The sequence below is a fragment of the Stegostoma tigrinum genome, chromosome 22 (assembly GCF_030684315.1).
Source record: "Stegostoma tigrinum isolate sSteTig4 chromosome 22, sSteTig4.hap1, whole genome shotgun sequence".
NCBI classification, from domain to species: Eukaryota; Metazoa; Chordata; class Chondrichthyes; order Orectolobiformes; family Stegostomatidae; genus Stegostoma; species Stegostoma tigrinum.
Window position 1 is genome coordinate 27,846,555 of NC_081375.1, and position 14,398 is coordinate 27,860,952.

The 14,398-nt window shown below is 39.9% G+C and overlaps 1 protein-coding gene across 1 annotated transcript in view; it reads left to right on the top strand.

Annotated features, from left to right (window-relative positions):
• The window catches only part of c1qtnf1 (C1q and TNF related 1), a 36,856-nt gene that overhangs the window by 15,060 nt on the left and 7,398 nt on the right, over positions 1 to 14,398 (top strand). The window contains exon 2 of the mRNA XM_048555129.2: positions 1,412 to 1,784. Coding sequence (XP_048411086.1) covers positions 1,418 to 1,784 — 367 coding nt within the window. The 5' untranslated portion in view covers positions 1,412 to 1,417. The remainder of the gene's footprint in view (positions 1 to 1,411; positions 1,785 to 14,398) is intronic.

Genomic DNA, 14,398 nt, shown 5'->3' on the forward strand with positions numbered 1-14,398 from the left:
TTGTACCTGCAAAGTACTTTTGACACCCTGTGATACGACAATTTCATCATTCTATGCAAGCCTTGGCCTTGCTTCAAAATGGGAAATTTGTTTCAGGAATCATTTCCATGGGTTTTATTTAATTGAAACGCAAAACTAAAATAACAAAAAAAAAACACCCACTCCCACCTCTAACATTTCCCAACATGGTCTTGTGGATTATACAGTTCCTGGCTATGAGGGAGCCAGTCAGTCTGCTTCTACAATTCTGCCGCTGAGCTACAGAATTGGGTACACATAACTCTGCATATTTATTTATTTATTTTTCTTTCTCTTCCTGTGTAAAGCCATCTAGGCTATACTTGTGCCTCCTGGTTAAGCTGGCTGACAAAGGAAGCCAGAAGCACAAATCCACAAGAAATGCTCTATCAAACATTACACCTTGTTACTGAACAAATCTTAGGCTGAACAAACCTCTTCCAATCCAGCACTTGTAAACAATGTTGCTGAGGCAACTTCAGTCACATTAATGAGACTGCCTTCTTCAGCTCCAGCTCCAGTCCAAAGATGTGCACGTTAGATCAATTGGCCATACTAAATTGCTCTGTAGTGTCTAGAGATGTGCAGATTAGGTGGATTAGCCATAATAAATATGGGGTTGCAGGGATATGGTGGGGAGCTGGGTCTGGGTAGGATTTTTTGGGGAGTTGGTGCAGACGCAATAGGCCAAATGGCATCTTTCCACACAGTAGGGATTCTCTGCTTCTATGTATGTTGGCTATCTTAGCATTCGAGTATAGGAGCAAAGACATCCTACTGCAACTGTTTTGAGCCTTGCTGAGATCGCACCTGGACAACTGTGTGTAGTTTTAGTCCCTGTATCTAAGGGAGGATGTCCTTGCCTTAGAATAATCACTTGAGTGGCTGGATTGTTTTACAAAGAGAGATCAAGGCTTTGGCTCTTACTCTTCAGAGTTTCAAAGAATGAGAGGTGATGTCATTGAAAGTTACAGAATTCTTACAGGACTTGACAGGGCAGATATAGACAAGATATTTCCTTTGCTGCGTCTAAAACCAAGGAAGACAGTCTCAGATTATGGGACAGTTCATTTAAGACATGAGATGAAGAGAAATCTCTTATTGCAAACAATGATAAATCTTTGGAATTCTTTACCATTCAGGTCTGTGGAAGCTCAATCATTGAGCATAGTCTAGACAGAAATCGATAGATTTCTGAATACCGATGGTGACATAGGATAGGAGGATAGCGGAGAAAATGGCATAGAGGTAGTTGATCAGCCATGATCTGCCATGAACTTCTCCAGCAGTTTACAATTCCTTGTACTTGCCTTTCTGGTCAATGTGTCTTTTTAGATGTTTATTGTTCTCCCTGTTTTCTGAACAATCATAACACAGTTTTATTTTTATACAGGTGGTAATGCAGTCAAGCATGAATATCCATTTGGCTCTCCTGCTGACAATTGAAGTCTCACTGTTCCTGGTTTGTGTTGATGGATTCTTAACTAGAAACCCATTAGTACCAGACACTGAGCTGCCTCACAATGAACAAAAGGGACAAGAACATTATGACCACTCAGACGCTGAATCAGATATATATGAACCCAAGAAAGATTGGCTTCATGCAGAATCAAACCAGCCCAAAAACGACGCTGTAGGAAGTGAAACTGCCCGATGCGTCCAATGCTGCGATCGCCCACCTCATCGCAGGCAGCGTTACCATTACTACAATGAGGATCCACCAGAATTTCAAGCTATCCCTCAAATCAACCTGACCATTCTCAAAGGTAAGGTCTAACCTGCAAAGGAAGACAAATTGAGATAATTCTCTGATAGAAGTAGGAGACAGTAGTAAGATATACTGAATTAAATGGCAAACTTAGAGAAAGGCATTCTTTATAATGTACCTACTCTAACAGCTGGTCTTAAGTATGCTAACCAAGCTTATCAAAGAAAAGCAAAACACAATGATAGGATGCCACGTTACAGACCTAGAACATAAGTCAGGATTGATACACAGGCTTAGAAATCCCAACATTGGGACCAAATGGGGTCCTACATATGTCCTGAACAGTGAGACCAGCTTATTAATTTTTCTGGAACCTGTCTCCTGAATGCCTGCCTCTGAGCTTGCCATTTAATTCAGGATAGCAAATAGGGAGTAGATGCTTTCACTTCATTACAATGGCCAGCAGTTTTTGAAGTCTTAGCATCACCATGATTGGGATGAGGAAGTCAAAGATTTAAAAACCAGCAGGACCCAGTCGGCAGACCATGCTGGTTAGCCTACTGGGGCAGCAATGATGGTCTCATGGGTGAGTCTAGGACCAGATGGCATATTTAAGTCTGAAATGAGGATGAATTTCTTCTGACTAAATGTTTGTGAGTCTTTGGAACTCCTTACTGCAGAGAACTGTGGAGGCAGAGTCCTTGTGTATATTTAAGTCTGAGATACATGGACTCTTGATCAGTAAGGGAATCAAGGGTTAAGGGGAAAGGGCAGGAAAGATGTTGGATCAGCTGTGATCCTATTGAATGATGGAGCAGGCTTGAGGGATTAAATATCCTTGAGCTGTTTCTCTTTCTTATGGTCTTATGGTCTTACTCTGTTCGAGGCCCACTTTCAGACACAGAACCTCCAACTCCAACAATCAATGAATGATTGTGGGGAAGCCACTTTCCTGAGGTTAGTGGTCTCAACATGCAGTTGGAAAATTGTCCTTAGGTAGGCCATAGATTAAACAGAATAAGCGCCTGCCTGCCTCGGTTCAGCAGGCAGCTGATTTACGTCATTCCCTCAGTAGGAAAGCTACAGGCTTCTTTACTAAGCTTGGAAGAGTACCATTGTTTGTACAGACCCACAGTAAAATCTGAAAATATATTTTAAACATCATTATCCTGATTCCTGGCTTGGTTTGATTAATGGAGGAGCAAAAAATACCTTTCCTCACCTGATCAGTCAATGACTAGTCATCACCAATCTACAGTTATCAAACAGAATCAACCTCCCCTGCTCCATGTGTCCTTCTCAGCTGCTCAAAAGCACAGGTTAATCTGTGAACACACAAGAAAGAAAGTGAACCGATGAGAGTAACTGGGAATTTTAACAGTCCTCTTCATTTTGAGAAGATTTGTAGCTCAGGTTGAGGTTCTGGATGTGAGTTTGCTCGCTGAGCTGGAAGGTTTGTTTTCAGACGTTTCGTCACCATACTAGGTAACATCATCAGTGAGCCTCCGACGAAGCGCTGGTGTTATGTCCCGCTTTCTATTCTATAATAGAAATCGGGACATAACACCAGCGCTTCGTCAGAGGCTCCCTGATGATGTTACCTACTATGGTGACGAAACGTCTGAAAACAAACCTTCCAGCTCAGCGAGCAAACTCACATCCAGTCCTCTTCATCCAGTTTCTGGCCCATGATGGTATTTCAAATCAGGTTTTGGGTTTTAGCTTGTTTCAGTGGATGCACATTTACTGCTGAGTCAGAACATGGTACCTTGAAGGATCACCACAGACCTGAGATGTGATATAGGCTAATAGTTCAGTCAAGTTCCACAACCAAGTTTTGGATAAGATATTAAAGCTTTACGGATGGATGAGAGGCAGATTCCAGGAAATCATAACTCAATCAAGTTTTTAAAATGTTCTGAAGAGTTCTGAGGAAGGGTCACTGGACCCAAAATGTTAACTCTGTTTTTTCCTTCACAGATGCTGCCAGACCTGCTGGGCTTTTCCAGCAACTTTGTTTTTGTTCCTGATTTACAGCGTCCGCAGTTCTGTCAGGTTTTAAAAATGTTCTGATTGGTCTTTTATCACACTGCTATGTGTGGTATGTTGCTGTCAATGCCGACAACATAACGGTGACTACATTTCAAAAGTATTGCCTTGGTTACAAAATGATCTGAATATTCAGAGGTTTTGAATAGTGATAAATAAATACAAGCCTTTCTTCCCGTCATCATGGCTGATGGACGTTTTATGTTCGTACTTTTCCAATTGTTAGGTCTTGATACAAACAAAAAATGGGTTGGAAACTTGAAACCAAATTTGGATACATAGCTCTTTGCGGTGATCAATTATGTATGTCAGAGCAGAAAAACACATACATAGAGTACGTGGGCAGTATCTCCAGAGAGGTTGACTCACAGCAGCTCTGATATCAATTCTTCAGCAAGCACAGAATAAGTAAAACAATGACAATAACCCAGAAAAGACTGTCAGTCTGTTGGGAAGTAAAGTGAACTAGAAGCATACAGACGTTCACTTCCATTAGAGATCATATAAAATCTACAGAACAGAAGCAGGGCTATTTGTCCCAATGGTGTGCCCCATTGTTTCACACAAGTCTATTTTACTCTTTCACTTCATTCTCTATTCCTTACTATACTCTTGCCTTTAGAAAACTTCTAAGTAGAGAGGCTGGTCAGAAATATTTAAGAAAATAATTTCCTGTAATTTTTTTCCAGTTGCAATATTGTCAACCTTTATTGTATTCATAATTTCTTAAATGCTATCTACTGGAAGCATTTGAGAAGGTCTATGATTTTAGTGAAGAATATTTATAGTGGCACCTTATAAAGATCATTAGCCGTGGGAGCAGAAATCAGCTATTCAACCCACAATTCAATGATATCATGGCTGATCTAATAATCCTCAACTTTACTATTCTGACTTTTCTCCATAACCCTCAATTCCCTAATTGATTAAAAATCTCAGTCTTGAATGTACGTAACAACCCATTCCCTCTGGTCCTAGACTCTCCCACAAGGGAAAATGTTTCCACATCTATCCTATCAAGTCCTCTAAGAATATTGTCTGTTTCAATAAGGTTATCACTTGTTCTTCTAAATTCCAACAAGTATTGGCCCAGTCTAGCTAACCTTCCCTCATAGGACAGGCCCTCCATACTTGATAGCAGGGGAGTGCACTTTCTCTAGTCTGCCTCCAATGCCAGTCTGTCATTCCTTAGATGGGGTAAGAAACTGTTCATAGTATTCCAGCTGTGGTTGAACTAATGCCTTGTATAGTATTAGCAAAACCCTCCCCCTACAATTATACTCCATTCCCTTTGAAATAAAGGTCTACATTCCATTTGCTTTCCCACTTACCCACTGAATGTGAATGCTAGTTATTTTTAATTCATGGTTGAGGACTTGCAAATCCATTTCTCCATAGTTTTCTGCAGTCATTCTTCATGTAAATAATACACATCTCTTCTATTCTTCCTTCTCACACTTCTGCATGATATATTCCATCTGTGATTACCCACTCACTTAACCTATCTATATCCTTTTGCAGACTCTTTATGTCATCCTCGCCACTTGCCTTCCCATTTATTTTTGTGTCACCCATAAACTTGGTTATAGTACATTCATTTTTCTCATCCAAGTTATGAATATATTTTAAATAATTATGGTCCCGGCACTGATCCCTCTGGTATGCCACTAGTTGCAGGTTGCCAACCTGAAAATGCCTCCCTTGCCCCAACTCTTTGTCTTCTATTAGTTATCCCAACCTTTGATCCATGCTCATACACATCTTCCAAAACTGGGGGTCTTATCTTACTAAGTAACTAAATATGTGGTGCCTTATCAAATGCCTTCTGAAAATTCAAATATATTACATTCACTGTTTCCCCTTCATTTATCCTGCTTGTTACCTCCTCAAACAATTTGTCAAGCATGATTTCCCCTTCATGAAGCCAAGTTGACTCTGCTTGAGCAAATTATGTATTTCTAAATGCTCTAACATTTTCCCAATAACAGACATCAAGCTAACTGGTCTACAGTTACTTGTTTTATGTCTGTTTCCCTTTCAAAGTAAAGATGTCACATTGGCAGTTTTCCAATCTTCTGATGCTTTTCCATAATCTAAGGACTCCTGGAAGATTACTACCAGTGCATCCATAATCTCTGCAGTGAATCCTTGAATGTCTTACGATGCATTTCCATTAGGTCGAAGGGACTTTTCAGACTTTAGCCACATTAGTTTCCCTGGTACATTTTCTCAACTGAAGGTTATTTTACTTATTTCCTTTCCTCCTTTTGCCCCTTGAATATGGCTTGCTCTTGAATTTTTGTGCATATTTGGTGCTTGCAAACATTCATGTTGATGTTTCATACATTGGTGACTGTTGTTACGTTTATTGTCTGTGACATTGTGGATATAAAGTGGAATGTTTATTTTACTGAACGTTCAACCTAGACGCCTGGACTAATGATTCAGAAGCATAAATCAAATCCCACCAACCATCTGGAGAATTTGAATTCAATTAATTAAAACACTTTAGAAATCAAAGCCGAAATCAGTGATGGTAACCTTGAAACGTATAGATTGCTGTCGAATCCATTTGGCTCACTAATGCCATTTTGTGAAGAAAGTCACCATTACCTCAAGGAATTTTTCTTTCAGAACTACCAATTGTCTTTCATGAAATGAATAGCTTTGTAAAATAACCTGATGTAATTTTAAAAAAACCCAGAAATAAATGTATTGATAACATCAAACATGAAATCTGTTTTCTCTCCACCCTTATGTGAATCATGTGCTTAATAAAATGAATGATCTTATATCAAACAAAGAACTGCAAATGCTGTAGATCTGAAATGAAAACAGAAATTGTTGGAGAAACTCAGCAGATTTGGCAGCATCAATGGAGAGAAAGCAATGTTGACACTTTGAGTCCAATGACCTTTCTTCAGAACAGCGTAGAATATTTTTTAAGTAGTAAAAGCTTTGGAAGTCTGAAACACAAAGGAACTTAGGAGTCCTAATTCAGGATTCTCTTCATGTTGACATGCCGGTTAAGTTGGCAGTTAGGAAGGCAAATACAATGTTATCATTCATTTTAAGGGGGCCAGAATACAAGACCAAAGATGTACTGCTAAGGCTGTGGTCAGACAGCATTTCAAATATTATGAGCAGTTTTGGGACCCGTAGTAAAGGAAGGATATGCTGGCATTGGAAAGGGTCCAGAGGTGGCTTACGAGAACAATTCTGGTGATGAAGGGCTTGTCATATGATGAGTGGTTTAGGACACTGTGTCTGTACTCAATGGAGTTTAGAAGGATGAAGGGGATCTCACTAAAACTTACAGAAGACTGAGAAGCCTGGATAGCAGGAATGTGGAGATGTTTCCAGGAGCAGGAGAGATTAGGACCTGAGGGCACAGCCTCAGCATGAAGGGGCAACCCTTTAGAAGTTATCAAAAAGATTGTTAATGGCACAGCGGTAGACATTGTTTATTTGTATTTTAATAAAGCCTTTGACAAGGCTCTGCATGGTAGAATAATTTGTAAAGTTAGGTAACATGGGATTCAGGATGAGCTTGCCAATTGGATACATCATTGGTATAATGGCAAGAGACAGAAAGTAATGGTGGAGGGTTGCTTTTTGGACTGGAGGCCTGTGATCAGTGGTGTTCTACGGGGATTGGTTGTAGGCCCTCTTGAGTTTGTCATTTGTTTAAATGATTTGGATGAGAAAATAGAAGGCATGCTGAGTAAGTTTGCAGACAACACCAAAATTGGTGGGATAGCAGACAGTGAAGAAGGGTTTCTAAGATTACAAATGGATCTTGATCAAATGGGTCAAAGGACTCAAAAATAGTAGATGAAGTTCAATCTGGATAAATGCGAGATATTGCATTTGGTACAAAAAACAAGGGTAGGGCTCATACAGTTAATGGCACGGCCTTGGGTATGTTGTACAGTAGACGGACCTAGGGACGCAGATGCATAATTCTTTGATGTTTGTATCACACTAGATAGGGTGGCTAAAAAGGTGTTTGGCATGCTTGCCATCATTGCTCAGTCCTTTGACTATAGAAGTTGGGAAGTCATGTTGAGGATGTACAGGGCATTGATGAAGCCCCTTCTGGAGTACTGTGCCCAATTCTGGTTGCCCAGCTATAGGAAGGATATTATTAAGCTGGAGAGGGTCCAGAAAAGATTTACCAGGATGTTGCCAGGTATCGAAGATATGAGTTATAAAGGAAGGCTGGATAAGCTGGGACATTTTTCACTGGAGCATAGGAAGTTAAGAGGTGACCTGAAAGAAGTTTATAAAATAACGAGAGGTTTAGATAGAGTTAATGGTAATTGTCTTTTCACTAGGATTGGGGATTTCAAGACTAGGGGACACATTTTTGAGGTAAGAAGAGAGATTTAAACAAAGGTGTAAGAGGCAAATATTTTACACAGAGGGTAGTTTGCACGTGGAATGAACTTCCTGAGGAAGTGGTGGATGCAGGTACAGTTACCACATTTAAAAGTCATTTGGATAAGTATATATGAATAGGAAGGGTTTGGAGGGATATGAGCAAGAAGTAGGCAGTGGGACCAGTTTAGTTTGGGATAATATTTGGCATGAACTAGTTGGACTGAACAGTCTGTTTCCATGCTGTATGAAACTATCACTGAAATAAGGAGGAATTTCTTTAGTCAGGGTAGCAAATCTATGGAACTCATTTCCGCAGAAGTCTATGGAGTCTGAGTTATCAAGTGTATTCAAGACAGAGATAGATAGGTTTTTGATGAATTAGGGGATCAAAGTTTACAGGAGGAAGGCAAGAGCATGGGGTTGACAAATGCGTCAGCCATGATCAAATGACAGAGCAGACTTGATGAGCAGCATGGCCTAATTCTGCACAATACCTTATTGTCTTATAGTCTAAGAAGGGTGATGTAACAGGAAAAAGACATTATCTCTGATAGAATTTGGTTCTGCTGGGATTCCACCATGTGGAGGCAAGGCCGAGAATCCTTTCACTGGAGAAAGGATATTTTCTACCTGGCAGCTCCTCCAATGTGAAGGGATGTATTTGACAGAGTTTATGGACTTCTCCTGAAAATTCTATCCAGACTTCTACCTGGAAAACATGAAGGAACTCACATCTATTCTGAAAAGGGGCATCTTTATGCCTTGAAGTGCCATGTAATTAATTTCATTGTGGATAAATTATCTTGAGAATATTTCCCTTTGAGTTTAGGAGCTGAAGATTCTTCAACCTCTTCCACTGTATATTTGAAAGGTTAATCGAATGCTATCCTTCATGCAGTGAGAAACTGAGCCCAAAAATAAGGATGTAATGCTTCAGTTCTCTATGGCATTGGTGATGCCCCATCTCAAATACTATGTGCAGGTTTAACTTGCTCCTTCAAGCAATGATGCAAATGCAGCGGACAGGTTCGGAGAATGTGTATTAGATTGATATCTGGTATGAGGTGGTTATCTTATGAAGAAAAATTGGACAGGTTGTGCTTGTTTCCTCTGGATTTTCAAAGAGTGAGGGTGACTTGATTGAAGTGTATAAGATCCTGAATGGTCTTGAAAAAGTGTATGTGGAAATGATGTTTCCTCTTAAGAGTAAGTCCAGAATTAGGGGCACTGTAAAATTGCTATTATGACAAGGTAAGGAGAACATTTTTTTCCCTTAGAAGGTTGTGAAATTTTGGAAATCTCTACCTTAGAAGTGGGGAGGGGTATCATGGAAAACTTTTTAAGGTGAAGCTGGAAATATGTTATTTAGGCAAGGGTTGTTGATGGGAATGTGTAATTTAAAGCAAAGGTTAGCATTGATCTTATTGAATGGTGGAGCAAGCTCAAGGGGCCACGTGGTCTACTTCAGCTCCTAATTCATATTGCTGCATGTATGTTAATACCTCTTTCATGGTTGTCACAGTGTCATCTTTTTGAGTTCACACAGAGCTGCCCTAAACTACTAATATCCCCAACCAAACAGTGAGGGAGGAAGGGACACACGGAATATGATAACGAAAGAATATGTCAGAAATTTAGTACAGGTGGGAACAAGAAGCTCCTTTTTATATCCTTTTTCATTATCCAGTAGTTGTTAAGTGTTTTTCCCTTGGTCTCCAAGAGGAATTACTTTCTGGAAATGTTTAATAAATCTGTTTAGATGTGTTACAACTCAACTCTGCAGCGGGTGAGGCATGAACATAAGCTTCCTAACCCTATGGTTAGGGACGCTGCCACAAGAGTCCTTGCAGATATTTTTAATTAACCTGTTCAGACACATTGTGATATGTCTGAGACAGGTATGTCATGAACCAGGACCCTCTAGCCCAGAGACACAGACATTACCACAGCACCACAAGAGTCCTCTAGATGGTCAATTACTTTTGCTTTGAAAATTATTAATTAATTCGTTAATTAAATAAATAGGGTAGATCAATAAGTCAAGAAAAGTGGTGTGCTGAGACTGCAACATGTAGGAATCTCTGGAAGCTCTTGCAGTGTAGAACAACCATATTTGTGGCAAGTCTCCATATGGACTGAACCAATCAAATTGGGAAGGATGATCTAAAAGACTAGCATACAGAATTTTTCTGTGGCAGTTTCTGGGGAATTTTGGCATCAGCTAGGGATAAGGTCAAAATGAAAGCAGAAAATGGTGGGAATATTCAGCAGGTCTGACAGTGTCTGTGGAGGGAGAAATAAAGTCAACTTTTCAGGTTGATGGCTTTTCAAAAGAAATTAGAGAGGAAATCAGTTTTGAGCAAGAGGCAGACAGGACAAAGACAAAAGGAAGGCCTGTATAAAGGTAGAAGACAAAAGAGATCAAATGACAAAATAAATGGTCTTATAAAGTCAAAGGGAATGGTGACAGGGCAATAAAAGAAACAAAGAAATGCCTATAACAGATTTGCTATGTCTGTCATTGAAAGTAAGAGCAAAACTGAAGGAAGCAAAGAAAAGAAAGCAAAATGGGCAGACGGTTTGCAGCTGAAAGTATTGAATTTAATGTTGAATCTGGAAGACGATGTCATTCCTGTGATTATTGAGTTTGGATTTCAATGTGTAAATTGTCTACCTCAGTTAAATAACATGTATAAATTGGATAACATAGCATTGGAAGAAGTATTCTCCTGGCTTGTTTGTTCTAGCTAAGATTTTTTCGCCACGTTGCACAGTGCAATGCTAAAAATAGGCCTTCAAAAGTTGAAGATTTAGATTCATGGCAGGAAAATTGGCCAGATTGGTTTCAAGGTCTTAATGTGAGCAGTTTTGCTTAGCATTATGTTGTCGTGTACATCATTCTTCAAAAGGAAGTAAGTACATTCTCCCTGATGTATTTCTCCAGAGAGCCTAGTTAAAAATATTTCTTACCAAAGAAGAAATAGTCTCCATTTTTATTGACATTGTCAAAACTTAAAGGAGACATTTTGTCATTTTATCTTTAGTAGACTGAACCAGCAGGTAACCAATAATTGACTTTGAGTTTCAGTGCTAGAATTGGCCCCTTAGAACTGAAAGGATGCCGATCACCCTTGATTTAATGGCAACCAGCTAACTGCAAATGGTGTAGGAAATCCTCTTAGAATCAACATACTTCCCAACAGTCTCCGAGTGCACCGTAAATCAAAGTGCCAGTGTGTTGATGTAATTTTTTGTGACATTGATAAATATTGACACAAATTCTTTCCACTACTAGTTAGTTCTTGATTTTATTAAAAACTAACAGAACTGCAGATGCTGTAAATCAGAAGCAAAAACATAAGTTGCTGGAAAAGCTCAACAGGTCTGGCAGCATCTGGGAAGAGAAATCAAAAAAGTTAACGTTTCGGGCCTGGTGACCTTTCTTCAGAACAGTTCCAGCAACTTCTGTTTTTGTTACTAGATTTATCTTCAGGTTGTTGTGAAAAATATTGTGATTTTTGGAGAGGAAAGAAAACTTGAGCTTTATTTTGACCTTTGCTGATGAGACAAGAGATGATCTTTCTTTATTTGTGAAAAACAAAGTAGATATGTATGAGCAAGTGTTAAAATGTGGGTTAAAAGTGATGAGTATAGTTCTGCTTTGAGCATTGTGCTAAGGACTTCTGCCCTTTCAGAATGGCTGATCAAACCAAAAGCATACAGCAATAAATAAATCCAGTTTTGTGCTTTAGACCTTGTGAAGGGCACTCACAAGGAGCTTTTGATGGTTTCGTCAGATAAATTAAAAAGATATGATTTTATTCCATTTTGTCTTGAAATTAACAATCTTAGTAAATGCCTGGCTGAATAATGAGACATCACCACTGACAGAAATAGCACCATTCTGTATGATGTATGGGTGCTCGGAGAAAGAGTGACAGTACCCAGTACTAGATTAACTATGTTTCATTTTGTAAAATAAATTAATAGAACTTTCAACCTCTACTGTTTCCATTTCTTAACAAAAGAACCATAGGGAGAAGTTGGATAGTCTGGGGCTGTTTTCCCCGGAGTACCAGAGGCTGAAGAGTGACTTGATAAAAATCATGTGGAGTAGGGGTAGGGTGAATAGCCAAAGTCTTTTTCATAGGGTAGGGGAGTTCAAAACTAGAGGGCATAGGTTTAAAGCCAGAGGGGAAAATATAAAAGGGATCTAAGGAGTAATTTTTTCACACAGAGAGTGGTGCATGCTTGGAATGAGGTGCCAGAGGAAGTGGTGGAGTCTGGTACAATTGCAGCATTTAAAAGGCATCTGGGTGGGTACGTGAACAGAATGGATTTAGAAGGATACGGGCCAAATGCTGGCAAATGGGACTAGATCAGTTTTGGATATCTGATTGGCATTGATGAGTTAGACTGAAGGGACTGTTTCTGTGCTGTATAATCTATGGCACAAAAAAGATCTTGTGTGTGAAATAGTTCCCTTCAAAGGCTATCCTTGCTTTGCCTAAATATGATGCCATCAGGCACTTCCAATACATCCTGTATGGCATTCTGTCAAGAAAAGGGAGAACATGAGGATGTCTTCCCCCGGGCACGCAATAATGCTGTGAATGGATGCTGTCTTGGGCATCATATGGTACAATATTAATATGACTTTTGTTAGTAAATTGGGATCTCGAAGGTCTAAGCAATTAATTTGTCAATCACTTACAAAGAAACAAGCTTTAGGAAGCAAGGTGGAGTCAACACTTGCGTTTTTTAAAGAAGCAGGCAAGCAATAGAGGTATCAACTTCCGTAAGAGAACAAGCCAGGTCAGGACTGCAGACTGCGGGCTCACTTCATACAGCCTTATCCAAACCATGGGGTAAGTCATCAGCTTGGAAACGAGGGCAGTGCAGTGACTCTCAGAGACCACTCTGTATCCATATCCATATGCTTGAGCATGCACAAAACTGGTTGCACATTAAGAGCCCTCTGTGACTGGGTGATATGCAGCTTAATTGGTCATGCAAGTCCACCTGGAAGTGGGAAAATTGCAACTGAGGAGGGAGAGGCCTTTAAGTATTTGTTAAGGGATCATGTGACCATCTTAGGGTCTTACGTGGAGGTGGAATGGGAAGGTCATCCATCGGTGTTAATCCCCTGTATTTACATACGTGGAGGTGGGAGAGCATTATGTGTCAGTTTCATTGACAATGTTCCAATTTTCCAGGACTCCTGCTTCCTTCATCAACTCCTGTGGACTCAGAAGATTCTGCACACTGTTTTCTAAAGAAAACACGGAATTGCTCGGGTTTTAACACTGAGATTGTACATGATCCATGGTTGAAGAGAAATTCAGCATGTTGTGCTGCAAAACATCTGCTCTAAATATTTAAACATCAAAACATAAGAAAGAATTCTGATCCTCTGTGACTTTTTTGATGCTTTAAGGGGCGTGCAAAAGTAAAATATTGGCTCTTAGTCATCTGCATTTTGGGTGGCCATTAACACTCCACCTGCAAAAGATGGAACCAGACAGAGAACTTGAAAAGTTACATTGGGCTCACTGAAGCCTATTGAAACATTTAGTTGGCTTAATGGGCAGTAAAAGACCTAATTCCACCACCACAGTTTGATGGGTTGTGGAAATTAGAGGAAAGTGGCAACTGCTTTTTCACTATCTCCAGTGAAATGATGGGAAGGAATTGGCTTTTTCCTTCTGGGGGCCCCTGAGGGCACAGTGCCCAAAGTAGTGCCTATCCTTGACTCCCTAGATTCCATGATGCCTCCCCACTCAATGAGACACAACTACCTTTGGTTTGGATCTACGGCATATTTTTTCAGAGACTCGTTGTTCTTGAGGGCTGGTAGTGCCAAGCATCTCCCTCTCCCTTCTAATATAACTTGGTGAATTTTTTTAAAGTTAGTCACCTCATGACTAACCCTTTCTCCTGGAGGGGTGATTAATATCACTCCCTGTAAAAGTTCAGCGCAATGTTTAATCAACTAAATTGTGCTGAAGCAAACAGACAAAAACAAGAGCCAGTAATGAGCATGTTCACCAGCTTAAGCTAACAGCGTATATGGAATAATGCCAAGCAGGTCTGTTTGGCTCCTTTTCTTGGCTTTGTAAATGCTGCTTTAGTAAACAATATTCTATGGCAGTTCTAATACAGTGGGATGTGCTGTTTACAACTACCTGGCAGCAGCTCTATAGGAAAATTAGAAGCAGTAAACCTGAAACATTGCAGCAT